At 44.4% G+C, this 25,695-nt stretch overlaps 4 protein-coding genes across 6 annotated transcripts; 3 read left to right on the top strand and 1 right to left on the bottom strand.

Moving 5' to 3' along the window:
- The first annotated feature begins 179 nt into the window (after positions 1 to 179).
- On the top strand, positions 180 to 10,738 carry mri1 (methylthioribose-1-phosphate isomerase 1). Its single transcript, XM_070983690.1, has 6 exons — positions 180 to 699; positions 1,633 to 1,856; positions 3,702 to 3,871; positions 3,962 to 4,138; positions 4,305 to 4,529; positions 5,737 to 10,738. Exons 1-6 carry the CDS (start codon positions 568 to 570, stop codon positions 5,868 to 5,870), a joined length of 1,062 nt encoding a protein of 353 aa, XP_070839791.1. The 5' UTR covers positions 180 to 567; the 3' UTR covers positions 5,871 to 10,738.
- Positions 10,739 to 10,862: 124 nt separating this feature from the next.
- c2h19orf53 (chromosome 2 C19orf53 homolog) lies at positions 10,863 to 13,517 on the top strand. The gene is made up of 3 exons (XM_070978183.1): positions 10,863 to 10,971; positions 11,626 to 11,681; positions 11,812 to 13,517. The coding sequence occupies exons 1-3, from the start codon at positions 10,881 to 10,883 to the stop codon at positions 11,956 to 11,958; spliced, it is 294 nt and encodes a 97-aa protein (XP_070834284.1). The 5' UTR covers positions 10,863 to 10,880; the 3' UTR covers positions 11,959 to 13,517.
- On the bottom strand, positions 13,500 to 17,376 carry LOC139341593 (regulator of G-protein signaling 5). 2 transcript variants are annotated; one of them, XM_070978163.1, is made up of 7 exons: positions 16,745 to 17,376; positions 15,714 to 15,829; positions 15,516 to 15,582; positions 15,363 to 15,422; positions 15,218 to 15,270; positions 14,156 to 14,310; positions 13,500 to 14,007 (listed from the first exon to the last, which is right to left on the bottom strand). In XM_070978163.1, exons 3-7 carry the CDS (start codon positions 15,557 to 15,559, stop codon positions 13,840 to 13,842), a joined length of 480 nt encoding a protein of 159 aa, XP_070834264.1. In that variant the 5' UTR covers positions 15,560 to 15,582; positions 15,714 to 15,829; positions 16,745 to 17,376; the 3' UTR covers positions 13,500 to 13,839. The 2 variants fall into 2 exon arrangements, with proteins under 2 accessions (XP_070834264.1, XP_070834273.1); XM_070978172.1 differs by lacking the exons at positions 15,714 to 15,829; positions 16,745 to 17,376 and having other exon boundaries at positions 13,781 to 14,007; positions 15,516 to 15,659.
- Positions 16,728 to 25,481, top strand: LOC139341581 (mitochondrial adenyl nucleotide antiporter SLC25A23-like). 2 transcript variants are annotated; one of them, XM_070978144.1, is made up of 11 exons: positions 16,728 to 17,032; positions 18,259 to 18,473; positions 20,537 to 20,660; positions 21,318 to 21,405; positions 21,845 to 21,956; positions 22,146 to 22,304; positions 22,456 to 22,608; positions 23,217 to 23,330; positions 23,472 to 23,639; positions 23,721 to 23,868; positions 24,235 to 25,481. In XM_070978144.1, the coding sequence occupies exons 2-11, from the start codon at positions 18,279 to 18,281 to the stop codon at positions 24,450 to 24,452; spliced, it is 1,479 nt and encodes a 492-aa protein (XP_070834245.1). In that variant the 5' UTR covers positions 16,728 to 17,032; positions 18,259 to 18,278; the 3' UTR covers positions 24,453 to 25,481. The 2 variants fall into 2 exon arrangements, with proteins under 2 accessions (XP_070834245.1, XP_070834252.1); XM_070978151.1 differs by lacking the exons at positions 16,728 to 17,032; positions 18,259 to 18,473; positions 20,537 to 20,660 and having other exon boundaries at positions 21,317 to 21,416.
- The last annotated feature ends 214 nt before the right edge of the window (positions 25,482 to 25,695 follow it).

Here is a 25,695-nt window from a genome sequence, read left to right as displayed (position 1 = left end):
GTTATGCTAATAACGTATTTGAATGTGAAATTTCCCCCGACAAAGAGGGGAAAGATGAGAGGGGGGATGGTGCACGGAGACAGAAAAGCGAGTCTTGGTAAAATTGGACAACGCGCGAGACTTTGGTGGGCGTGGACACGGAGCGAGGGCTTCCTGCTCGGGTGAACACGTGGTTCCGTGTCTGCCTGCCTGTCTGTCAGTGTGTGAAGGTCTTCAGCCCTTCTCTCACTCCCCTCCCCTGTTTATCCTCTCGTACTGCACAGCGGACCTTCTCCTCTCTTTACTCCCTCCCACCCGCACCTCCACCTCCTGCTACACTACTCGTCTTCTGGTCGCGACGGTTCCCGGGACTGCCGACAGCCAGGCCGCGACCGGTCACTTCAGCGTGTATCCGCTCAGAGAGAGAGAGGGGGAGAGAGAGTGTGTGAGGGGGGAAGAGTGTGCGTGTGTGTGTGTGAGTGTGTGTGTGAGAGAGAGTGAGTGAGTGAGTGAGTGAGTGCGTGTGCGCGCACCCGCAACCGGTCCATCCGTGTTATTTCTCCCACTATCCCGCCTCGTTGTTCGGTCATGACGCTAGAAGCGATCCGCTACCGGGCCGGGTCTCTGCAGATCCTCAACCAGCTGCTGCTGCCACACCAGACCGTGTACGATGAGATCCGCTCGGTGCAGGACGCTTACGAGGCCATTAAGTCCATGAAGGTACGGAGCTCCCTTCTCTTTCTCCACCCCTTTTCACCCTTTCTCTCCCGCTTCCCAGCCGACCCGCACGCCCGCTGCAGTGTGCATTCATCCCCGCCATCAGTGTGTTTTTTGTGTCGGCTCTTTTGTGCTCTCACCGCTGCACGCATGTGTTGCCATATGCTCGCCGTCGTGCTCCCGTTGTCGGCCTGTATTTTTGTTTTGGCTGCACCTGCAGCACCCGCCAGCTACCCACAACTCCCCGATTATCCACCCCCCCAAAAAACCCATCCTTTATAGTTTTCACATTATCATGTGCAAGCGCGGCGAACAGGGTACCCGCACACAGCCACCCACCCATGAAATATGCCCTCCTCCTCCTCGTTCTTTGGGAGAGATTATTGATGAATTATTAATGACCTTTGCCAGGCTTTTTTGTTCGCGTCTTGGTCTTGAGCTGCACTCAGTGACACCTCCGGCTCGTTTCTCCCTCCATACCTGAAGTCCTGACAGAGGGAGGAGTTCAGACAGACACGCGTTGTTCAAGTTGAGCAGGGAACATTTTCACATGTCCACTTAGTGCCGCTCAGCACATATTTCACTCTTTTGTCTTCCCAGATGCACACACACACACACACACACACACACACACACACACACACACACACACACACACACACAGCAGCTGCACGTTTGATCCTGTGTGTGTGTGTCAGTGAAGGAATGTGCCATAAGCAGTGTGGGGGTGATGTCATGATAAGGGAGTCTAATGGCAGAGAGAGAAGCGACTCCAAGACAGATGATATCACTTCAGTCAAAGATGTCGTGAGAACTTTTGGCTCAGTGATCATTGCCTTACATCTCTGTGGTGGAAAGAGATTAATAACCCTCCTGAAAACTGGGAAAGAGAAGGACCGCCGTGCGATGCTGACTCTCCTCTTCCTTCTGCTACAGGTGCGGGGCGCCCCTGCCATCGCCATCGTCGGCTGCCTCAGCCTGGCCGTGGAGTTGCGGGCAGGCGCGGGAGGTGATGACCCCGTGACCTTCATCAGGGAGTCTCTGTGTCACCTGACCTCAGCCCGGCCCACCGCTGTCAACATGGGCCGCGCCGCCCGCGAGCTGATGGAGTTTGCTGAGAACGAGAGCATGGAGAAGAACTCGGAGCAGCTCAGAGAAAGGTGGGCTGGTTGGAGGGGGGGGGCTCAGAGCTGACGCCGGGCTCTGGGCAGCTTGACCTGCTCGTCGTTGGTCAGTTGCTTTGTTGTCATTTGATTTGCTGATTGAAGGATAGGTGCACGCACAACTTCCTAATGCAATTTTAATGAAGGTGATGCAGGACATGTGCTTCCTGCTGTTGCATGAAGAGACACATTTCAAAGCTCAACTCAAAGCCAGTGTGAGACATCAGCATGTTGGTTTAGTCAAACAGAAGTTATGTCTTCCCTCCAATGTTCCCTCTTTTTGTCACTGTCTGTCCACCTGGAGCTCAGCAAGGAAACCCCGTCTGGGGAAAGAAAAAGGCAACATTTTGCACTAAAAGGACAGTAAACATCCTGCTTCTCCTTTTTTTATTCATCATACCGATTAATGCGGATCAAAATCTTTTCTATATTTCTACACTTGTTTTGTTTGCCTGTGTGCACGGCAGTGTAATTTAGCTTCGGCCAATAATGATTTAGTTAATGGTACCCTCTGGGGTTTGGGATCACTCGTAGCTCATGGAGCCCTGTGGGTCCCTGATTTGTGTCTGTTCTTGCACACAAAGACGCAACGCACATTCCTCCCAGTGCTTCCACACTGTTCCCCTGATCTACTGGTGGAAGTTATGTGCCAAAAAAAAACTCAGCAGTACACCAGCAAAGGCAGCGAAGAAGAAAACTGTCTGCAAGTAAACAGGGATGTAAACAATGCTGACTTCAGACTTTAAAGCAGCTTTTCAAGTGTTAAATGAGGATAGAAATGTCTTTGCATTTGAACAACATTTGTTTAGCCTCAAGGATACAAACTGCGTGTTTTGTTCACAGAAACTTTGTTTTCAAGAAAACTCCACAGGACACCTTTAAGGCCGCTCTGTCAAATAAGTAAACCTGAAAGGATCTAAACCTTTGCCACGTTAGCTGCCGCTGGAGCACTCCCTCATTCAACACCAGCTGCAGGTGGTTTGTTTTTTTATTTTTTTAGTTGTGAGTGAACAGATCACATACTTTGTGAAATCTGAGAAGCCCATATAAACAAATAAATGTCATTGCAGCTTAAGTGTCAGCGTGAAAATGAAACACCTTGAGGAGTGTGGAATATAACGGGACTGTAGTTCAGAGCTGCACAAACAGGAAATGAGCAGAACATATAGGGTGAGGACAGATGTTGGTTTCAGGGCAATACACCAGATTGTGTGTTGGTCAAATCTGGCCAATTGATATCAGCTCAAATACTGATCTTCTATAGTGGATCAGGTATGTGACCACTCCTCATTCAGAACAGTCTCTTTGTTAAAGTTTCTGCGATCAGTCACAGTCATCCAGTCACAGCGGGCGCCCGACTGCACGCCACAGCAGTCCCTCCCCTCGTGTTACCTCACATAACCGTGATTCAGAGCAGAGAGGTGAACAGATTTTCAATTTAGGAAAAAGAAAAGCGAGTGGAATCAATATTGACAGGCGCCCTGAGTTGAGGGATCACAATCGGTATCTGGAAAGAACTCCCCATACCGACTGTGAGTGCATTTCCTCCTTTCAAAGGCAGCACATGTGGTGCTGGGTGATGAGTCTGTGCAGCTCAAAGTCCCAGTGCAGCGTCGTGGATGGATCGGGTTAGTTGCTCTGAGTTAATTATGTTTTACTTTGAAACTAATATACTACAGCAACATAGCAGACCATGCATTGCTTTGCTTAGCATCGTTTGTTTGAGAAACAACAGGACAAACAGAAACATACTGTAACTGCAGACTTGATGGACACATTAAGTCCACAGCGGCAGACGGAGCCTCTTCTCAATTCCCACCTCTTGTGGCCCCCCTTCTACAGTGTAATTGCCTGGATCGAAGACATGCTGGAGCGTGACGTCAATGACAACAGGAAGATCGGTAACTATGGTGCCCAGCACATCCTGTCTGGCGTCCCGAGGGACTCTGTGACCATCCTCACACACTGCAACACCGGCTCGCTGGCCACAGCTGGATATGGGACCGCACTCGGTGAGACTGGAGCCATGGGTGTGAATAAGAAAAGGAGGTGATGTTGAAACATTTGTGGGGCTGTTACTGTAATAATAACTGCGTGTGTAGGTGTGGTGAGAAGCCTCCATGCACTGGGCCGGCTGAAGCGCGTGTACTGCACGGAGACGAGGCCGTACAACCAGGGATCCAGGCTGACGGCCTATGAGGCGGTCGCAGAAGGAATCCCTGCTACACTCATCACAGACAGCATGGCAGCGCTCACCATGAGAGAAATGGACATCACAGGTGTGTGTTTGCGTGTGTGTGCATGTGTGTGTGTGTGTGTGTGTGTGTGTGTGTGTGTGTGTGTGTGTGTGTGTGTGTGTGTGTGTGTGTGTGTTGCATCACATCTTTTCCCTTTTTATCCAGTCTGTTGTTTGCACTTACTTACTTCACATGGTCTCCCTCTCAGCTGTGGTGGTGGGTGCAGATAGGGTGGTTGCCAACGGTGACACAGCCAACAAGGTGGGCACGTACCAGCTGGCCATCGCCGCAAAGCACCATGGGATTCCCTTCTATGTGGCGGCACCCAGCACGTCGTGCGACTTGAGCCTGGAGAGCGGCAGGGACATCATCATCGAAGTGCGCCCCCCTGAGGAGCTCACCAGTATAAATGGAGTCCCCATTGCTGCCCCTGGTGAGACGTGTGTGCTGTTGGTGTTTTTTGTAAAGGAAAAAATGGCAGGAATGGGTACAAACAAAAAAAAAAAAACAGCGAGTTCAGTAGAGGACTGGGAGCGAGGGGAGAATGTCAGGCTTGCAGAGATGGATGAGTGTGGCCCAGTTCCAAAGTCTGCCCTGGACCCTGAACCCTCACAGTGTCTGACCGACGTCACATGCAGTGCAAGTGCCCGAGTAAAAAAAAAAAAAAAAAAGGTGCAAGGGCACCAAAGCTGCACTTTGTGTTTCATTAGGCTCCACTTTTCACAAAGTGCTTGCTGCTGCCTGCCTGTAAACTTGTTTTTGGGAGCTTTTTGTCGCATTTTTGATGTCTTTATAAGACAGTGACATTAGAGAGATGACAAGAAATTAAGTGAGAGAGACAAAGATCCCAGGCCAGACACAAACAGAGAATCTGCAGTTCGTGGTCAGTTCCTTATATCTCTAGGCCATCAGGGTGTCCCCTGCCAGTGTTTTTAATATCTGAATTCTATGAATTGTGGGAAAGTTCCCCAAGAAAGTCTGCAAATCTGCAGACTTACAAAATGTGTTCAGAAAGGGGTTTTCAAAAAGCCACCACTGACTTTGTCGGAGCCCACGAGTCTGTAAAAGCAGACACTGAAGTCGTGTTTTAGGTGAGTTTGTCAGGGGTGAATTGAGTCATTTGATCTCTAATTATGTTGCCAGAGCAGAGTGGTGCTCAGTGACATCACAGTAATTAAAGCACACTCGTTTAATGAGCTCACTGGCCCCCGGAGGGGAGATGTGCTCGTGCATTGCTCTCTTTAACTTCCCTCTCACACCCTTCTCTGGTCGTACCTGTAAACAGTATTTCAGAGTGCTGTTATAAGGGCGCCATTATGACATGTTCCTTCATTACCATAAGCGGAGGCACTGCAGTTTACTGTGGAGTCGATCACACGCACACCACCCTGCTGCTGTAAAACAAATGCACTTTACTGCTGTTTGAGTCATTTGCTACAGACTACAGTGCAAAGCTGTTTTTGGAAATTACCGAGCCTTGTTTTAAAATGAAAGTCTCCAGTCGTGACGTGTTTCAGAGATTAACATTGTGGAAGTGCTGAACGACGGAGATCGTGATCCCCTTTCAGCTTCACGATATGACTCTGATGTGCTTCTCATTGGTGTCGCTGTGTCACTCACTGCCGTTTCCCGCTGTGTAGGCATCGAGGTGTGGAACCCGGCGTTTGACGTGACCCCTCACCAGCTCATCACAGGAGGCATCATCACAGAGCTGGGAGTCTTCCTCCCCTCCGAGCTCCAGGCGGCGCTCACCGGCCGCCTCACTGCCCTCTAAAGCCACTCAGCCCCTCCCGCTGGTCCGTGTGCACCACTCCACCTTAATGTCACACACAGAGAGACACTCACTTCATCACAGAACACAAACACACAGTCATGGTTGTGGTTTAATTTGATTTTGGTCGACACACGGTCACTGTTACATGTCAGAGGTGCACACAGATGAAAATGTGTTTTTCAGTCTCTTACTCACACACACACACACACACACACACACACACACACACACACACACACACACACACACACACACATACGAAGTCACTGCAGGAGTCAAGCAGACACACGTGCAGTCCCCCTTTTCCTTTACGTCCCTCATCGTTATCTGTGGTCTCTCCATCCCACCTTTTCCCCAGTTTTCCGTTCCGTCTTTCACTCTCTCTTGCTGCCTCTTTCTCTTTCTAAATGGCTTCTTTGACAAGGAATAGTGCTCAGCTGCACTCGATCCCATAAATTCTATTTGGCAAAGAATTTTTATGAGTCGTTACTGAGGTAATTTTTCAGGGCTTGGTCAAAACTACAAACAAAAAAAACGTACCAAAATTCGAAGTGGCAGGACTGATTTTTATTTTTGTTTTCAACAGTAGTGGTTCTTATCAGCCATGGTTTCCAAAATGCTGCTACCCACTTGTAAATATACATATCCTTGCTGGTAGTCTGTACATATGTAGAAAACTAACCCCTGCTAGTCAAAGGTACTGCTATTTTAACCAAATATATGGTTATTTAAAATTTAAAGTTGACATCAAAAATGTTATATTAACATTTAATTTCTTTGATTCTGTGTAGAAACCTTTTGTAGAGGAATAATCCAAATTTATAGCTCATAGATTTTCACAACGAGAGAAATTTTTAGTGATGTGACAAATCAGTATTTCACTCTTTTTACCCCGTGCGGCGAAATTTTGAACAAATGGATTTTCTTGATTGGTCCTCGTTAGTCAGCTGAAGCCTATGACCATACATGGCTGTGTTTATACCTCACTCCTTATTTGCATTTTGCTTTTCCCAGTTGTGCTGTATCATACCACACTTGTATTCTCATAATGTACTTATATATATGTAACCATACTTATGTCAGCACCATATAAATATCCACCGTACTGCACAGGACGCTCTGGAAGAAAAGTCTTTTAAAGGGAAATTGTGTCACTTTTGCCATAACAGCTTTTGCTGTGAGCTCAGAGGTCTGCCATGCTGTTGTGTTTCTGTAATACAGGCGTCACGATTAAAGGCATAACTCGCCCCAAAATAAAGATTTGGTCATCTGCTTGCTTGCATGACAGTCAAGGCTTTACTTCCGTTGCTTCTTCTTGTTTAGTCAGGCTTATCCAAAATGATTTTTCAGTAACAGGTCGATATTTTACAGCTAAGAAAAATGTCAAAAAACAACTAAGCTCTCTTTATGTCTATATTTCTGTGTATTCAACCAGAGCAGAGCAATGCAAGGAAGGCTGATTATTGGACTTTTAAGCTGCAATCAATATTTTTATATTAACAATGGAAGAAATGACTGCATGTAATGTGAAAGGTGTCACTCGGCTCTTCAGTCACTGTCAGCTCTGTGGAGCCTTTTAGCTTCTTTCAGCTCATTGTTTTGCTTTTAAGTAATGTTAGTGTTTTGCTTCACGCTCTCGTCGTCTCTTTTCGTCATAAAACCCAGCTGTTGTCATTGAAAAGCTCTGTACACCACCTGCTGAGCGCCATGCTGCAGAGACTAACTTCATAAGTGTTTGCTAATGTGTCCACCTTAACAACTTTATAAGGCGCTGATATGTCAGCCTTGTATTGCCAGCTTCTTGCACTGCCCCCAAGTGGCCAAAGATATTTGAATGCAGGTTTAATGAGCCTCTGTGTTGCCATGATGGAGTGTGTAACAGTGATTACTCAGAAGTCTAAAGCCATACGCACTTCAGGACTTATCAAAACCTTGATGTGTGGTTGTGCAGCAGATGACTTCATGCCTTTATTTTGGGGTGAACTTTTCCTGTGAGACTGGGGGGTCTTTTTCACACTGCAGTATCCATCTCTGCGACACATAGCGTGATGCCAACAACAATCAGAATGTAATTCTCAACTGAGATGGACTTCCTTTGTTTGGGGCTGTGATCAGGACAGACTTCAGACACTCAGTCACTTCTTGCCTTTGTGCTCTGTTCAGAATGTGTTTCGACTGTTTGGATTAATCCTCTTTTCATAACTGAAATGCCCATCAGACCACTCCATGGGCGGCTGAAGACAGGTAGACATTATGGACCACACAAAAACTTTTCTCCATAGTTATTGGCTCACATTTCTAATCCTGTTAGCCATGAGTTTGTCTCTTATTGAAGCTGAAGATGGTGGAACAGGATCGAAGAGCAGAAAAAAATAAATCCCATAAAGTTGGAGATGATTTGAAAAGAATGAGTCAGTTAAATTTACTTAGTTGTTTGCAAGCAAAAAAAGCCAATGCCATTGGTTGCAGCTTTGTAAATGTGAATATTTGCTCTTTTGCTCAGTGTTATGTCACTGTTAAAGGAATATCTTTGGGCTTTTGACTGTTGGTCAGACGAAATTTGAAGATGTCGCCTGGAGCTCTGGGAAATTTGCAACATTTCTCATTTTCTGATAAAAGAAACAAAAGAAATGTTGTTCTATTAATCAGTAAGACAACGACTATAAACTGTAGGCATGAATGATAATGAACCAGTTTTAAAACCTGACAGTGACCTCATATTTACTCGGAATCAGGCTGAACTCATGAACGCTGATTGAAGTCATGTTCAGAATCTCGTCATTCCCAGGTTTTGTGTGTGAAAGGTGTGTTACTGAGTTTCTGCAGTTTTGTCACCTGGCCAATGATCCTATAATGCCTTTGTTGTTTTAAGAGGCTCCACAGAAAAGTCCCAGATATAGATCTTTATGGGACACACCTACTCACTGTACTGAATGTCACAGGGCCACGCTCGGGGCCCACACTGCTCACTGCCTTACAGGTGCAGCACCAGTATAGCTCGCTGATCAGAACCGGAGAGACAGCAGACCCTCAGTCCTTCCTTCACATGTGTTTGTATCATGTAGCCAGTCTGCCATCTCCTCAAACTCACTGGAGAGAATCTCACTGAAAAGCTGACGGTAACCAGACTCCTGAGGCAGCAGTTTGATTCGCTGTGAGTCTGAAAATGGTTGCCCTCAGAAACTCATACCGCACCACTACAGCACGCTGTGTCTCCACCGTTTTGCATTAACATGCACACTGGTGTCCTGGTTGTGTGTTGTGCATGTAAATGTCTAAGAATGGTCAAGGAAACCTAGATAGGCCCTTATCCCTGATGTTAGTCAACTGAATCTGGTAGCTTGAGTACTCCAATAGAAACCAGGATCATGTGACATGTAAAAACACCTGATCCAGGTTTCTCTGCCAGGTGTGCAAGTGTGTCACTAACTGAAGTTACATAGTAGTTAATCAGTAAAACAAAAAATACAATGGTTGTCGCTCTCTTCATCCATTCAGTTGGAAAACCGCAGTACTAATGTACATAAACATACTCAGTGACTCGTGTGCTTGATGACACACAGGTCTGGCCACATAATACGCTAATCTCCTTCTGACCTTGCATATTGCCCTTGTGGACTTTGTCATTCGCTTCATTGTTTCAATAGGTGATAAATACACTAAGTTATGTACTCTACAGGACCACTGAGAGGAAGAAAACAGCGTAAACAAAGCTTAATGTCACTAATGACTGCAGTATTCAGAGTGTCGTCGCCCATATTTTGCTGTAATATAAGCTCACTTCGTCCTTTGCTTTCATCTTCCTCCTCCACTTGTCTTCTGTCCAGCCATCAAACCTCAACTCACAAAGATGCTGTTGGGTCACACGAGCGTAAAAGACACTTGCGTATTTGAATTTTTTTTTTTCTTCTTTTGTACAGTTCAAGACATCACGTGTTTGGGGGCAAATTAAGAGAGTGTTCCAGGCATATGTAGCAACTTTGTGGCCATCAGACCCGCCACGTATTATTTCTTTCTAAATCTTTAAGAGGTATGAGATTTTTGTTCGTCTGTACATCATGATTATAGGTGTTTGGCTGTGGTTTGTTGTTTTATTTCATGACATTGTGATTCCTAGTGACTAGGCCATTAGTACACCACACTGGGGAGGCCTCCTCAACCATACACACTACCTCTCCGTCTGCCTACACGGACTCAAACACTGAAATGCATGAACACAAGCGCTCGACGTGCCAGGCTGAAGCAGAGCAGATTGACAGATTGTGGAAAAACAAAACTAATCTGGACTGAAATTTAACACATCTCTCAAATGTTTGTAACTGGAACTCATAGTGAAAAATAATTTGTGGCGGTGCTTTTAGTTTGCCAAAGTAGCCTAGTTTCAGGCAAGTGTGTTACGTTGGGTTGCAGCTGAATCTGTCTGAATCACACTATGTTTTTTACACCACACTTTTGAAGACGCAGCAATATAGTACTGTATTTAAAAAGATGTTCTACCAACTTCCCCTTGAGATGTCCAGCACATGCCTAATAATCAGGTGCCAAAATTCAGCGCCACTTGCCACGTATTTTCCACATTGATTTGACAAATAAAAGCAAGTGCTTATATATTATTCTCAATGATTAGTGTGGCCTGCAGTTACCGTGGAAGGAGAGTTGTTCAGATGGCCTCTTTAAGTGCAAGTATGTTATTGTTGTTATTGATAATCACTTGATCTGGGTTTATTTTGTAACATGTGGAAATAGTTCAAAACTGGATTTTTTTTATATATACGTATATGAATATAATGCTGTAAAGTGCAGTCATGAATTACAAGATTTCTCTTTCACATCAATACAGTAAAAAGAATAAAACCACAGTGAAATGAGTTGTTTTTGACCATCTCAAACGCAGTTATGTCAGGCTGTCACGGAGACTCCTGTAGGTGGCGGTAATGCAATAACGGAGGACAACAACCACAATTGAAAGCAAAGAGGAAGAACAGCGCTGTGTACTTCCGGTTAGCAAAAATGGCTCAGGGTTCGCAGAAGTTTAAAGCTCAGCGGCCAGGAGCCTCAAAGAAACCCCAACAAAACAAACAGAAAGGACCGAAGAAAGGAGGTAAGAACTAAATCTTTCCTGTTATCCAGCGAGTTGCTGAAAAAAGGTGTCGAAACTATTTTTTAGTCAAATAACATCAACATGTGACCAGCACGAACACAGCTGAGCACGTTGTTAAAGATGCTCATGTTTGAATCGTTGAACTTTCCAGCAGAAACTGTGACAACATGACTTCATAGCTATTGTGCCTTGTCCTTCAAATATTATAATATTCTAAACAGACTGAACGAAAACCTAATGGTAAAGGTGGATGTTATTTACCTACCATAGGTGCCTACCTACCTGTTAGCTTCCTGTTAAAGGTAACTTACCCAATTGTTTAACTCGAACATAGCCTTTTAAACTCAGATGTTTTGGATATTTGCTCAGGATTGAATACCTGTGTCTTACCTGCTTTGCAGTGTTTGTCTAATATTGTGTAGTAGGACTTGGACATGGAGCTTAGATTTGTATAATATTAAGTCTTCCAGTCTAAATATTCACTCAGGTGTCAGTTTATCGGGTGCGTGCTTTGCTAAACGTGGTGCAGTCTAATGCAGCAGTCCTGCAATAGATCCCACCTTCATGAAAGTTGATAATGTTAAGAGTCTGGTCTGAAATATTATTGTGTTATACTAGCAAATTTATTAGTGATGTATACTTCTTTTCGTAAAGGGAGAGTCATTGCACCTAAGAAGGCTCAAGTGGTTCAGCAGCAGAAGCTGAAGAAGGTGAGGACAGTTGCACAGTGGCACTTTCTTTCAGCCCTTCATCAATCTGAAGAATTAGTAACAATGAACACATCAGTGATCTTGACTTATTATGTGGATGTAATTTGACAACCTCTGCTGTTCCCTGAAGGGTCTGGAGGTTGCCATCAGGAACAAGATTGAGCAGGAGGTGACCCAGAAGGCAAGCTCATCCCTCCACAAGCCACTGAGTGTGCTGAAAGGGTCCGAAGGTAAAGGCAAGCCAGGAGCAGCCCGTCCAGGATCCAGCACCAAATAGGACCTGATACACAACCATGCAACTACAGACCCGAAGCTGACTGTGCTAAACTTAAGGTGTTAGTCCTGGGATCACTGAGAGACGCTGACCCCGTGTTTCAGATTTAAGATTTGTGCCAGCTGTCCGGTTGTTTTTGAATCCTGAATGTTTCACCTGACTTCAGGCATGTAGAAAAGTCAAATAGTCCTTATTGTACAAATGCCAGTCATGTGTTATTCAGTTTACAAAGAAATTTTCAAAATTAGAGAACATGCGTTCTGGATAAATACGCCACTGGGCCATATAAATTCCACAAACCTCCACTAGGGGGCACCACAGGACTTTGTTGACTCTCACTGAGTTCCCTCAGTGAACCATAATTTGATATGCCCTTTGGTTTGGACCACCATAAATCATTCTGTGATGTAATTATATGACTGTACAGAAAACAATTAAAGGAGGAAAAGTGAAAGGAGAAAGTGGCTTCATATAATGTTTGATGGTTTTAAAATAAATTGTTTTTTGTTTTTTGTTTTTTTTTTCCAAGAAAGATCATTGTTAAGGAAGTGGGCATTTTTTGTCATCCAGCAACAGTTTCAGAAGCCAAATGATTTCAGAAGACCAAACAGAATAGAAGACTTTAGCGTAATAAATGCTCAGAGAAGTGCTTCTGCACATGGACAGTGTTGACAGTCACTGGTGGCTTTCCCAGATAAGCTCATATGTGTCAGTGAGCTCAAGCTGCTGGTCTTTCTGATGCAGCTACATGAGGAGCCCAGTGCTCCCACGGGCGGGAGGAAACAGTAACAGTGTTTGTTTACACTGTAGGATTCAGTAACATTATTCTGAGAGTGCATTAATATCCACAGAATGAGCCTGGTCAAGACCAAGTGTGGTGTTTTAAGAGTGTTCAGTACTCTAGTAGAGCGATGTTGTCAGACTCCTGTTGAAAAGTTTAAGAAAAAAGGTTTGGAATCAGCGCAGTACAACCAGAGATATCAAATGTTGTATTTCACCTACATTCACCACAATGCAACTCAACCAGGTCTCAACAGGTCGATCAGAGATTCGGGTGTGTTATGCTTAAAATGGCTCCACATCCTCAGATTATCTTTCATTTGCAAACTTGAAGTCTTCAGCCCAGCCGTCGCTGACTCCAGAGAAAAAATGAAATAAAAATAAAATTTGAATATTCCCCTTTAATAAATGTTTTGCTATTGTATGATAACACTGTGATGCACCATTGCACCCTGCTTTAAAGTAAGCCGCTGCTATATTGGACTCAAAAGCCAAGGTGAAGCCGTTCAGCTGAGGCGTGCCGCAGGGTGTTTGTCTTCAGTAAACACCACCATCTAAGGAAGTGGACCTGATTTTTATCAAGGCCACTAAGTTAGACCAGCACTGTGATCACAAGCCAGACGGTGATATGGCTGAACACTAAACTGTTTTAATGTCAACATACACTCTTAAGCAGCCTGTGCCAGAACAAGTTTATCAAGCTTCTGTATGAGAACATATTTCTGTACAGTATGTATGCAAATAAACACTGATTACTGTCATTAAATACCACATACTCCCTTTCACAAGGTATTTATTTAAATCCTTTGCGAATGGTACTTGTAGCTTATTCAGTCCAGAAGCACAATGTAGTTGCATCTACATAAGTTTCATACTTGAGGTTCCTATGTGAGTCTCTTTTACAATGTCTACAACTCAGTGTCATTACAATAACAGCATCATGCATACAGCGCACAAGGACAGCACTACCATATAGAAAACAATCACAAAACAAACTAGTTGATTAAAATAACTAAAGTATAGCTAAAATGTAAAAATAGCTAAAATACAAGACTCGTCAGCACTTATGTCTAAAGCATGTCTGCGGTTATCAGCAGTGTATGTTTAGAAAGCCTTAATGGCCTCCGTGCAGTGAGGGGAGCGCAGGAACCTGGGGAAGGAGTCTTTGGCCATCAAATTGTAGATCCTCTGCTGTGCCGTCTCGAATGTGCCGGCACACAGAGAATCCGTCACACTCAACAAGGCCTCTCGGGTCTCAGCGTCCAGGTTTACCTGAGGGGAAAACAGGTAATGAGAAGATTTCTTTTCCTGACTGCACACATCACCAGATCCCATTCATCATTTTCATGAAGTGTTCATACACTTCCTGCAGTCTTAATGCTCCTCGCTCCTCTTCTATCACACTATCCTCTCCACTAACCTCCTGCGGGGCATCAGGGGTGATAAACTGGCTGTAGATGCTGCCGGCTTTGGTCTTTGATGGAGAAACCCTGTAGTCCTCACAGGCCAACCAGAACTTGAGGTTCTCCTCACTGAACTCTGAACGCAGGAAGCCACGAAACGCCTGCAGACCATCTGGGAGAGAGAAGAATGAAAGAGAAGGAGAGGAGGACGAGCCAGAGGGAGGGGATAAAACAAATCAAGACGAGTCAATGTGAGAAAAAGATGAATGCATCTCCGGCCATATATTCAACCAAAACGCCAGGTCAGAACCTTTCATGCTTTCTTGGCTCTTTGATGCAGCAGAAATAAACCCAGAAAGCATCTCCTCCCTGTGGCTCTGTCACGGAAAACATAAAACATGTTCTGTAGTGAAATTAACTGAACAGTGATCGAAAATTATGACCGCTGCTTAAAGTGATACTCCACTGATTCAGAGACAACAAAGGGTCAATATTAAAACACCACAGGTCAGGAAGTCCTGACTTTTAGTCCTGACTAGCACTGGATACACTGTTACGTCAAGGGGAATATTATCAAGGATCAATATATTAGACGTGGACTTATTTTTTCAATTTTTATACAACCCCAATTCCAAAAATAAAAACAGAAAGAATAATGGAATCACTGACTGACTGAAGTGTTCCTGAGTCCATGTCATAATCTTCCTTGGCATCAGTGTTGTATGTACAGACAGTACTACAAGATAGAAATACAAAACTACCTGCTGTGCAAGCTTAACACTGCTTTTTGTTATATTTTTGTTGTTTTTACATACTTATGCGGGGGGGGGGGGGGGGGGGGTCAGTAGACTTTTTAGACCATTTTAATAGGAGAAGCACCAGTGTTACTTATAAGATTAATGACAGCTCTGTTCTTGGTGTCCCAGTAACCCACGACTGTCAGTTTAATTCAGACATCGTTCATTTTGTTATTTAAACTTCTGCGTTTCCATATGGCCTCTGTTAAAAATGTGTTGTTGAAAGAATGAACTCACATTTGAAGTGGTAAACAAAGAAATACAGACAAAATGCTTTCTTACTTTTGGTGTTTAGCAGAGTTTCCAGGTCCTGAAAAGCTTTTCCATCCTGAACCCTGAGAAGAGAGACAGAAACAATTCAGTGTTGCTGTTGTTGTCGGATGAGTGGGTTACTATTGGTTTGAAACATGGGTTTCAGTGGGCTTACTTGTGGTTCTTGTGGTGCGTCTCTGCCAGATGGCTTAACTTCACTCGCATCCCTTTGGCCCTGAAACATACAGGTGCAGTTAATAATACAAACTCTGCAAGCAGGGAATCACATAATCACACAGAAAACATGATGACCCAGTTGCATACTTACTTCTCCAGGCATGAGGAGGGCAGGGAGGAGAGCCCCTTACACATGGAGGCGTGTAGTTTGAGAAAACCTGCAAAGGGAAAATGAGCAGAGCGAGCTGTATTTGACCACAGTAGAAGATTTCCTCTGAGTTTTTCAGTCAGTCAGTCAGTCAGTCAGTCAACTTCCCAAAGTACAGTGTACTGCTCTTATATACTCTACCTGTTTGCCATCTGTCAGTCTGCTCCCCTCAGACCAGCAGGTGTCACAGAGAGAGAGAGAGAGAGAGAGAGAGAGAGGACGAGAGAGGCGGTGTACGTGCTTACAGGCCATGTATCCTGTCAACAGGAGACACAAAGCATGTCAGCACATATAATTGGGAAATTAAAGCAAGGTGACTTCCTGTGTGTGTGTGTGTGTGTGTGTGTGTGTATATGTGTGTGTGTGGTCAAGGATCATTTATTCTGAAAAGTCAGTCATAAACAAAACCTAGATTGGCCTTTTCGAGTGTTACGCTCAAGAGAACAGAGCGATGAGGGAGGAGCAGGTGTGCAGGTGACACCTCTCCTCTCAGAGAGTCAGAGACCTGCAGGATGGAGAAGTGAGAGCTGAATGTTGATGGATACGGCTGTGGACCAAATGGGAAAAAAACACCTGATCTTCCTCCTCTTTCTTCTTAATCTACCATCTCTTTTGTTCTGATTGTTCTGAGGCTCTCTGCAGTCAATGCTTATCTGTATATCATGACGTGATGTCATTACTTATAAAGGGGGAAAGCTTCTCTGTACTCACCTTGAATTTGTGAGCATTTTGTGGCATCGCAACCAGACTGGAAGCTAATTATAGCCTCATATTCAACTCACACAGGTGTAATGTGGGAAAAATGAAGGCTCTTGAATTTGAATGATTTCTAGGCACTTGTTGCAATAACAAACACTCTGCAAATACTCACAAGAAAAGGTCCTGTCTCAAAATGTCTTTTCTTTTTTCTTTTGCCGTTTTCTGTAATAATGCATCATTTATTTATAAGAACAACAACATTTTAGAGACTTTCTGCAAAGTGTCCGGTCAGAGGTTTCTGAGGTGGAGGACTGATGACTATTTACTACTGTCCAGATCCTGATTAAGGATCTTTGCTCTCTCTTTACCGTATTCATCATTAACCAGCAATGTAAATAAGCAGCTGATACAGGACATGGTTAAGAGTTATGGCTCGTAGCTGGTGATCAGCCGCTTCATCCTCTCACACGGACCTGACAGTCCTGGCCTCGGCTGGCTGGCTGGCTGGCTGGCTCCGCCGCTGGGGGACGGCTGTTTCTCTCGCTTCCTGCTTCCTCAACAAGACTCGCTGAGGAATCTGCATGACCGAGCGATCGATAGTGGTGAACACTGATCCTCCGTGGACCCGCAGAGCCCAGAAGGAGCTTCTTGGTGTCAAATCCGGTTCCAGTACGGACTCAGATCCAGTGAACTGAGCGAACCTGCTGTTCCTGTCGTCCTGATCCTCTGCATCCCGCCATGGGCGGCGGGTCGGTTTGGAGGTAAACACACAGCGAGTCAAAAATGGTCTGGAGGGTTTTATTATTTGACCATAACAGCGTGCAGGGAGTGTGAGGATGAGGTGCGTTTGTTGTTCTCGCCTGCGTGGATCAGCCTGCGCCAGTCTGCGCGCGCCTGAGCTGGGATGCCTTACCGCATTATCAATATATCGAAATCGATCGATCATTTCGCCAAACGTGAGTCATCGCTGCCCTCCGCAGAGTGTTTGTAACGCAAGAAATGACACGCAGAGAAATAAAATTCTGTCAGTTTCAGTGATGAGGACCGATGATGAGGGTGCGCACAGAAACATCATCTCAGTCCAAAGCAGAAGGTTTCCTCTGATACAATATGACCTTTAAAACAGCCTATTCAACTTTCACTGCGCTGACAGGCGGCTGTCCTCATGCTCTGTTCTGCTAACAGACAAAGTCACAGGATCACACTGTACAAGCAGCCAGATATAAAGTCATCCTATTCAGTCTCAGCGCCTTCTTTCTTCTGCATAAGTCTGGCTGTGATCCATTCAACCAGAAGGTGACATTTTCCCAGTGTCCCCAAAAACTGTGTGTGCATTTGAAATATTTTTGTCTTATTTTCTCTCCTAAAGGGGAACTCCTCTGGTTTAGCACACTGAAGCCTGCTTACAGGGCATGTGGATGACTACTGCTTATGTGTGGTTGAATAAAACTAAAGTGTTATAACTGGTATAAACGGTAAACATATCAAACAAATCGAATGTCTCAATAAAATGGTTACATTATACATGGTCTGCTGTGACTGTGTGAAGACAGTGTATTCCCAGATTAATTGGATTATACCATGAATTATAATCCCCGTGCAGCACTGTCCGTTCCTTATCTCTGTTTGAAGCTTGAGGCTCGAAGCTACATGGGCTGATAGAAGCATAACTCAGCGAAATCTCCAACCGAACTGTTGGCAGAGAGTTGCATGGTTGGGAAATGTAGACACCAGGTTTTGAGAAGAGAGAAGAATGGCAAGAAACAGTGATGATTAATGACTCTGCTGCTTCAGTTTTGCTAAATCAGCGGAGTTCTCTTTTACCGACCCCTCAAAATCACCTCGTGACCTGTTGTGGTTTGGATTAGATCAATAATGCTCTTTGCCTTAGATGCCTTTTTTTTCAAACTCCTTGAACTTTGGTAGACGGAAAGACTGTCCTGTGTCAGACTGTGCTGATTGAATTGATGGCCTTCTTTCTCATCAGCTGACTGACTGGAACCAGTTATGAGACCCCACTGGACGTGGTTCCCTTGGGCACGCTGCCAGGACAGCAGATCCCCTGGTCTGGACAAGGACAGGGAAAAGCGCTGGGCTGAGCTGTTCCATCAGCTGGACCTCAACAAAGATGGATACGTCGACATCCTTGAACTGCGGAAAGGGCTGGCAGGCCGAGGCCTTTCCAGAAGCTCCCTGGAGAGGGTAAGACAGCTGGACACCTGTCGCACACACACCTGTTTGTTCATTATGTGGGGGGAATATTAAATATATAATATATCACATTAAACAAATACAGTTGTTAATATTACAAAAACTCCCCAGCATCAGTATTTAGATTTATAAGATAAGATAAGATAAGATAAGATAAGATAAGATAAGACTTTTTTGGTTCCCATGCCAGGGATATTCTCTTGTTCAACAGACTAAAAAGGAGAGGTAGGAAACATATATTGGCAAAAAAAAGTTGTTGGTCAGTGGAGTTAGGGCTGGTCATCTGATATCAGTGTCACCATCAATCCATTATCTATACCGCCTATCCCTTTCGGGGTTGCGGGGGGCTGGAGCCTATCCCAGCTACAATGGGTGAGAGGCGGGGTACACCCTGAACCGGTCACCAGCCGATTGCAGGGCCACATTCAAGGACAAACAAACATTCACACTCACACTCACACCTACGGACAATTTAGAGTCATCAATTAACCTAATGAGCATGTTTTTGGTCTGTGGGAGGAAGCCGGAGTACCCGGAGAGAACCCACGCAAACGCAACATGCAAACTTCACACAGAAAGGCCCCGCCTGACCCGGGGATCGAACCGGCAACCTTCTTGCTGTGAGGCACACGCACTACCTGCTGCGCCACCGTGCAGCCACACCATCAATCAATCAATCAATCAATCAATCAATCAATCAATCAATCAATCAATCAATCAATCAATCAACTGATAAATGGTCCCTTTGTTTTCTACTAAAACTGTGATAAATGAGCCAGCATGCGCAGAGGGCTTCCTTTCTGATTCCTAGAGTACCTCAGCTGTTATTCTTGCTTGAAAATTAAACTGGAACAGTTTACAACCATTTGTTGCTAAACTAGTGACAGGGCTGCTGCTTAAACCAGTCATGTGGTCTAACCTGTTGTGTGTGTGTGTGTGTGTGTGTGTGTGTGTGTGTGTGTGTGTGTGTGTGTGAGAGAGAGAGAGAGAGAGAGAGAGAGAGAGAGAGAGAGAGAGAGAGAGAGAGAGAGGTGTTTACAGGGATTTTCTTCTAATAATAAATCAGAATCCAGTGATCTCTCCCGTCCACGTTAAACATCCAGGGATGGCCTGTGAGATCCTTCCCATTTCTCATGATGAAGCTGATCTTGTTTGTGCAGCAGCAGAAGGACATCAACAGCATAGCTTCACTGTGAATACACACAGTCTGTCACTCTCAGTCTGTTTGTTTTGGCAGAAAGTGTGAGGGTCACCAAGAAGCCTCACTGCCACTTCCTCCTGTGCTGCCCCCCCCCCTCTCTCTCTCTCTCTCTCTCTCTCTCTCTAAGTAGAGTTAGAGTGTGTGTGTGTGTGTGTGTGTGTGTGTGTGTGTGTGTGTGTGTGTGTGTGTGTGTGTGTGTGTGTGTGTGGGCAGCATTCTGTCTATTTTTGTATAAGGAGCAGGGTTTGTAAGATGAGAGTGATGACCTTTCTCTGGGTCCTACTCTTGATCTCTCTTCTCATATGGATCACTGTCCAGACTGTCAAGTCTTGGGCCCACGTTTCCAAAACGTCCAGGAAAAATTTTCAGGAATAGGACTGGGTCAGAGGTGCATCTGTATCTTTTCCACAATTCCACTTTTCCACTACTACTACTACTAATAATAATAATAATTATCATCATCATCATCATCATGCTGTGGCATTATTTCTCCAACAGATGACAGAGCAGTATTCACAAACCTTGATGTTGTGGTATTTCATGTTTGGGTCACCTCTCTTGTATTTGTGCTGATAGACCAGGCCAACGTATGGCATTGTGCAGAATTAGTCATAGACTGCCTTCAATATAATCCAATGACATGCTGTGATGTCTAATGTTCCGGTGTGGACACGGCCAAGCAAACAGACAGATTCATGCATATTAGTGTTTCAGACTGGGATTTATGGAGCGTCTTTTGCACTTGTGTTTACAAGCTACCTTCTGTCTAACTGTAACTTTGTCACTGACCAAATATCTGCCACATGCCATACATGTGCCTTTCATTGCCTGCTCTAACTGTCTGTGTTTGCAGCTCGTGAAGGCCGGGGACACCAATCAGGATGGAGTCCTGGACTTGGAAGAGTTCATGCAGTATCTTCGCACTCATGAAAAACAGCTCAAAATCATGTTCAGGAGACTGGACCGGAACAATGACGGTCTGTAGCAGCCCACAGTACAGACTCAGTAATAACTGATGGTACTATTACTTTAAAATGTTTATCTTAACCCAAAAAAACCCACGGTGACACAAATCCTTTGAATGTCCTGGAAAGGTCCTCATACAGCTTTATCCTTGGCTTTAACTCATGAAGTCCCTAAGTGACACATACTGAACATCCTGATTGGTCATGTGACAGGTCATGTGATTTTGTGTTCCCATAACAACATTTCCAAGATGTCTGTGTGCCAGGTTAACACATGTGACCGAACTAGCTAAATTTAAAAAGCTTGTTTTTTGTTGCTAAAGGTAAGATTCAAGCCATTAAAGAATTCTAATGCTTACATAACATGTCCTTTATTACATTTATCCTGTTGTGAAAACGTTTCTTGAGCAAACTGATATAAAACAAATCAGATAAATATCACACATATATGTCACATCGGGCCTTTAACCTTAAACTTGTCACGGAAAACCTAATGTGACATATTATTATGATCTGCTCGGTTAATTTGGCTGATTCAATTCAATCCCCCATAATTTTCCTTGAAGGAGAAATGGGTCCGGGTTCTTATGGGTTAAGATGAAAAACTTTCTCCATACTCTCATTTCTCTCTCTCTCTCTCTCACTGTGTGTGACGGTGGATCTCTGCAGGTCAGATAGATGCAGCGGAGATCCAGCACTCTCTGCAGACCATCGGTGTGAGCATTAGCCTGGAGGATGCCACCAGGATCCTGCAAAGGTCTGCTAACAGTCTGTCGACGTCTGATGTAACAACGCATTCTAGATCTAAAGTATCAACATCCACAGAATATAAAAACCTGTCGTGGATGTTAACAGCGCTCTCAGCGCTGAAAATGAATCTGCATTACCCTCCTATATTTACATGGAGGCTGATAGTTTCTTACCTTGGTAGAGGCTTCAGTGGCATCTTTTTGCTTTGTAATGAACTGCTCTCTGCTTCACTGGCTTGCAATGTAGTTCAGAAGCCTTGAATATAGACTCTGATTATAGATTGTGGTAAAATAAGAAGAGTATCATACAGTGTTATACTTCCAAGGCATTAAAGGAGTCCTCCTTCCTTGTAAACATGAGTAAATGATGGATCCTACCTACCCTCTGTAACTCGGTGGGTACCTGCTCTATGAATTTCAGAACTTATTCGTGTGTTTGTTCCTCAGAATGGACAAAGACGGCACCATGACCATTGACTGGAACGAATGGCGAGACTACTTCCTGTTTAACCCTCTCAGGAACATGGAGGACGTGGCACGCTACTGGAAACGTTCAATGGTGAGGTCACACACACACTTAAAAACTCACACACCTTGAACAGGATCAACATTGTGAATCTTTACATAACGACAGGTTCTGTCACCTCAAACTGACAGACTTGTGTCCTTTTTGATGTTCCAACTCTGTCTTTCTTCCCCTTTATTATCATAATTTCTGATCCTGACCTAACAACCACGGGCCCAGTAGATGTTGGATATAGGTGAGCAGCTGACAGTCCCAGATGAATTCTCTGAAGAGGAGAAGAAGTCTGGCTATGTGTGGCGGCAGCTGATGGCGGGAGCCATGGCTGGGTCTGTATCTCGGACTGGGACTGCCCCCTTAGATCGCCTCAAAGTCTTCCGACAGGTCAGTGAGGGACAGTTATGATTCCATCACTCCGAACCGAACGATCATTGAATGTGTTGCTGCTTATGTGTGGAGTTCAGGTTATGTTGGTTTGTGGCAGAGACGGGATGAACCTTGAGCCATTACTGCCTCTCTCACTCTGACTCTGCAGGTTCACGGCTCCACTGATTTTAAAGGGAATGCGCGGAGCAGCTTTCAGTTCATGCTGAAGGAAGGGGGACTGCAATCACTGTGGAGGGGCAATGGAATCAATGTTCTTAAAATTGCTCCAGAAACTGCCATCAAGTTCACAGCTTATGAACAGGTGAGACATTCCCTTATTGCTTTTTGTTGTTGTTGTTGTTGTTGTTTTTTGGACTCTATCTTAATGTTTCTCTCTTCCTCCTACATCTTACTTTCTTTCAAGAAAAATGATACTAGTCTTACGTCTGCAGAAGCTAGTTAGTTCAGACTGGCTGGTTACCATGGCAACGGCGACAAGAAGACTCCCGGAAGTCTCAGCTCCTGGCTGACTAGTCTGAGACGTAACCCCTTGTATGAACCACTGCGAGATGTTTTTTCCATGTTCTGTTTTTGAACAGATTGAACAACAAAATATGATGTGTTAATTGGTGAGATTGTTGGCGGGTGGGTTCTGTTACCTGTGGACAGAGCCAAGCTAGCTGTCTCCACCTGTCTCCAGTCTTTAGGCTAAGATAAGCTGGCTGGCTGTTGGTTGTCGCATCATATTTATTGCACAGAAGAGAGTGATCAACCTCCTCATCTAACGCTCAGCAAGCATATAATCAGTTTTCCCAAAATGTTGAATTATGTCTTGAAGAAGCAAGTTTGTTTTTTCTCATCCATCTGTGATTAGAACTCCCTCAAAGTATGTTAACTTTATTCTTTCCTTTGCTTTATAACTCGGCATAGATCAAGAGTGTGATGCGGGGCGGTAATGAAAGCAGAAATCTGATGATTCATGAGAGGTTTGTTGCCGGCTCTTTGGCTGGAGCTACAGCTCAGACAGTCATCTACCCAATGGAGGTAATATCAGGGTCATACACACATAGAAACATTCATATAGCTTCAAGAGAACACACTTTCTGGGTTGTATGACAAGTGAAATGCGTGATGTATTTTCTCTTTCTGTTCCTCCTTGTTCTTCTTCCCACCTTTTCTCTACAGGTGCTGAAGACCCGTCTCACACTAAGAAAGACAGGCCAGTACTCAGGAATAGCAGACTGTGCCAAGCAGATCATGCAGAGAGAGGGTGTCACAGCCTTCTATAAGGGCTATTTACCCAACATGCTGAGTATTGTCCCTTACGCCGGCATCGACCTGGCTGTCTATGAGGTCAGACAGACATGAAAGCACACAGCTTTCATAGTGCATCTGCTTAGTGTTTGCCTTCTTCTCACTCCCTCTCTTCCACAGACTCTGAAGTTTGCCTGGCTGAACAGGAACAGAGGTTTGGCTGACCCAGGGGTCTCGGTGCTGGTCGGCTGCGGTGCCATTTCCAGCACCTGTGGACAGCTAGCAAGTTACCCGCTGGCCCTGATCCGCACACGAATGCAGGCACAAGGTCAGGATATTTCTTTATACTTTTCCTTTAATGTGTCACCCGTGTGCGCAAATAAACATTTTGCAAGCCCTAACATTAAAACTGTGAATAAAGGACACCAGCAATGATTTAGCCAAATTAATATAAACTGTGTATGCTGTAAGTTAATGTTATTTTCATAAGAACATCACCACATTTGTAGTTAATGAGACAGAAAAAATGCAAAACCACCAGGATGATCTCTTAACTTAGCTATACAAACATACACAGGAGAGACAACCAAACATGGCTTCTCTGCACGAGCACCTCCTGCAGTCAGTTTTGCAGAGTCATGTCATGAGAGACCAGGATGTGTCGATGGAGCTCATCTTTTTTCTTTTCCCTCAGCTTCAGTGAAGGGAGCCCCAAAACCCTCAATGTTGGCCTTGCTCCACAACATCGTGACAAAGGAGGGTGTGGCCGGACTTTATCGAGGAATTTCCCCCAACCTGCTGAAAGTCATCCCGGCTGTCAGTGTGTCCTACGTCGTCTACGAATACACGAGGATAGTCCTGGGAGTGGACATTGAGGGTAGGAGGAATGGGAAACCTGTGGAAAAAGGTTAAATGGTCTGTGGTGGCTTTTAACTGCAAGCACGTACAGGTCTATTGGCATGAGGATTTGGGCTTTGGACTGTGCATCATACTTGGTTGTATGATCAAAAGTCTTGAGTTTTCAACATGAGGATGATAGGATGGAAAATGAGCCATGGAAGAAAAAGAGAAAAACAACACATCATCATTACACATAATCTGTTGCTCACAGTTGGACCTCACATGAACTGCTGTGATGAGTTTCTCATGTGATAAATTGCACTGCAACGCATGCCAGCAGTCGTGTGAAAGCTAATCAACTAGCCTCCTGCTACTGTTTGGTGTGACAGATGAAGACTTGCATGAACTTGCCTGAGAACGAACAGAACCAAACATGCTATGTTACATTCCTACAGTATTATCTTTTCTCCTAGGTGGTATATAGAGAAGACAAAGGATTTGTACAAGGACTGATCCAATTTCCTGTTCTGTAAGTGAGGGGACCCCAAGGTCGCTGCACACCAGTGTGGTTACAGAGTCAGGACTTTGATTGACTTGTCTTAAAGCAATGTTACAAATACTAAAGTACAGAAACAAACAATAAAACGACAACTGAATATTACTGAACCTAACTATTGAATGACAACTGAACTGGCTGATGGTGAAAAAAGGAAATGACACTGTCACATCTTTTTTTCTGTAAAGGTTACTACTGAGTAAAGCTTAAAAAATGACTTCAGGAGTGAAACTGTCAAAGCCATATCAAGAGACATAAAGGACTCGTGATACCCTCTAATGCAAAATTCTCATGATCCTATGCAGAAAGGTGTGTTTGTGTCTGTTTTCTTATGCTTGAAATACACTACAGGGTCCAGTGCCACACAGTATTTTCATAGACTGTATGTGCACAATGTCCAGGTTTAAGACTATGGCAAAGAGTTAACTCTGTATCATGAAACAATAAGAGGTGAGATGTAATGCTAATGAGCATTTTTGATCTGTCAGTATTTATTATGGAGTGTGCAAATAAAAGCATGCCTGATGCCGCTGTCGGTAAATAAATGCCATTGAGTTTTTTTTTCTGAAGAACTGAAATGCTGAAAACATGCAGCTTTCCCCACTTTGGTCTCAGCCCTGTTGCATTCAGTTGCCAGGACGTCATTTATTAGCTACAGTTACAATGCTACTAATTGTAAAATAGTTTCTAAATAATAATTGGCTTCATGCACGTAGGCAATTAAGAAGTCTAGCTAGACGGTATAAATACAGGTTTGTA

This window comes from Chaetodon trifascialis, chromosome 2 (genome assembly GCF_039877785.1).
Source record: "Chaetodon trifascialis isolate fChaTrf1 chromosome 2, fChaTrf1.hap1, whole genome shotgun sequence".
In the NCBI taxonomy this organism is placed as follows: domain Eukaryota; kingdom Metazoa; phylum Chordata; class Actinopteri; order Chaetodontiformes; family Chaetodontidae; genus Chaetodon; species Chaetodon trifascialis.
Note: the sequence above shows the minus strand (reverse complement) of the source record. Positions and strands in the feature narration are given on the sequence as shown.

Bases quoted from the DNA above. Each gene is read 5' to 3' on its own strand.
- mri1 (XM_070983690.1), top strand. From the start codon at position 568: ATGACGCTAGAAGCGATCCGCTACCGGGCCGGGTCTCTGCAGATCCTC. The intron at 700-1,632 runs GTACGGAGCTCC...CTTCTGCTACAG, and splicing joins AGGCCATTAAGTCCATGAAG to GTGCGGGGCGCCCCTGCCAT. The intron at 3,872-3,961 runs GTGAGACTGGAG...CTGCGTGTGTAG, and splicing joins TGGATATGGGACCGCACTCG to GTGTGGTGAGAAGCCTCCAT.
- c2h19orf53 (XM_070978183.1), top strand. From the start codon at position 10,881: ATGGCTCAGGGTTCGCAGAAGTTTAAAGCTCAGCGGCCAGGAGCCTCA. The intron at 10,972-11,625 runs GTAAGAACTAAA...CTTTTCGTAAAG, and splicing joins GAAAGGACCGAAGAAAGGAG to GGAGAGTCATTGCACCTAAG. The intron at 11,682-11,811 runs GTGAGGACAGTT...TGTTCCCTGAAG, and splicing joins AGCAGCAGAAGCTGAAGAAG to GGTCTGGAGGTTGCCATCAG.
- LOC139341593 (XM_070978163.1), bottom strand. From the start codon at position 15,559: ATGTGTAAGGGGCTCTCCTCCCTGCCCTCCTCATGCCTGGAGAA. The intron at 15,271-15,362 runs GTAAGCCCACTG...CTCTCTTCTCAG, and splicing joins ACGCACCACAAGAACCACAA to GGTTCAGGATGGAAAAGCTT. The intron at 14,008-14,155 runs GTTAGTGGAGAG...TTTTCCCCTCAG, and splicing joins CCCCTGATGCCCCGCAGGAG to GTAAACCTGGACGCTGAGAC.
- LOC139341581 (XM_070978144.1), top strand. From the start codon at position 18,279: ATGAGACCCCACTGGACGTGGTTCCCTTGGGCACGCTGCCAGGACAGC. The intron at 21,957-22,145 runs GTGAGGTCACAC...CGGGCCCAGTAG, and splicing joins GCTACTGGAAACGTTCAATG to ATGTTGGATATAGGTGAGCA. The intron at 22,609-23,216 runs GTGAGACATTCC...AACTCGGCATAG, and splicing joins AGTTCACAGCTTATGAACAG to ATCAAGAGTGTGATGCGGGG.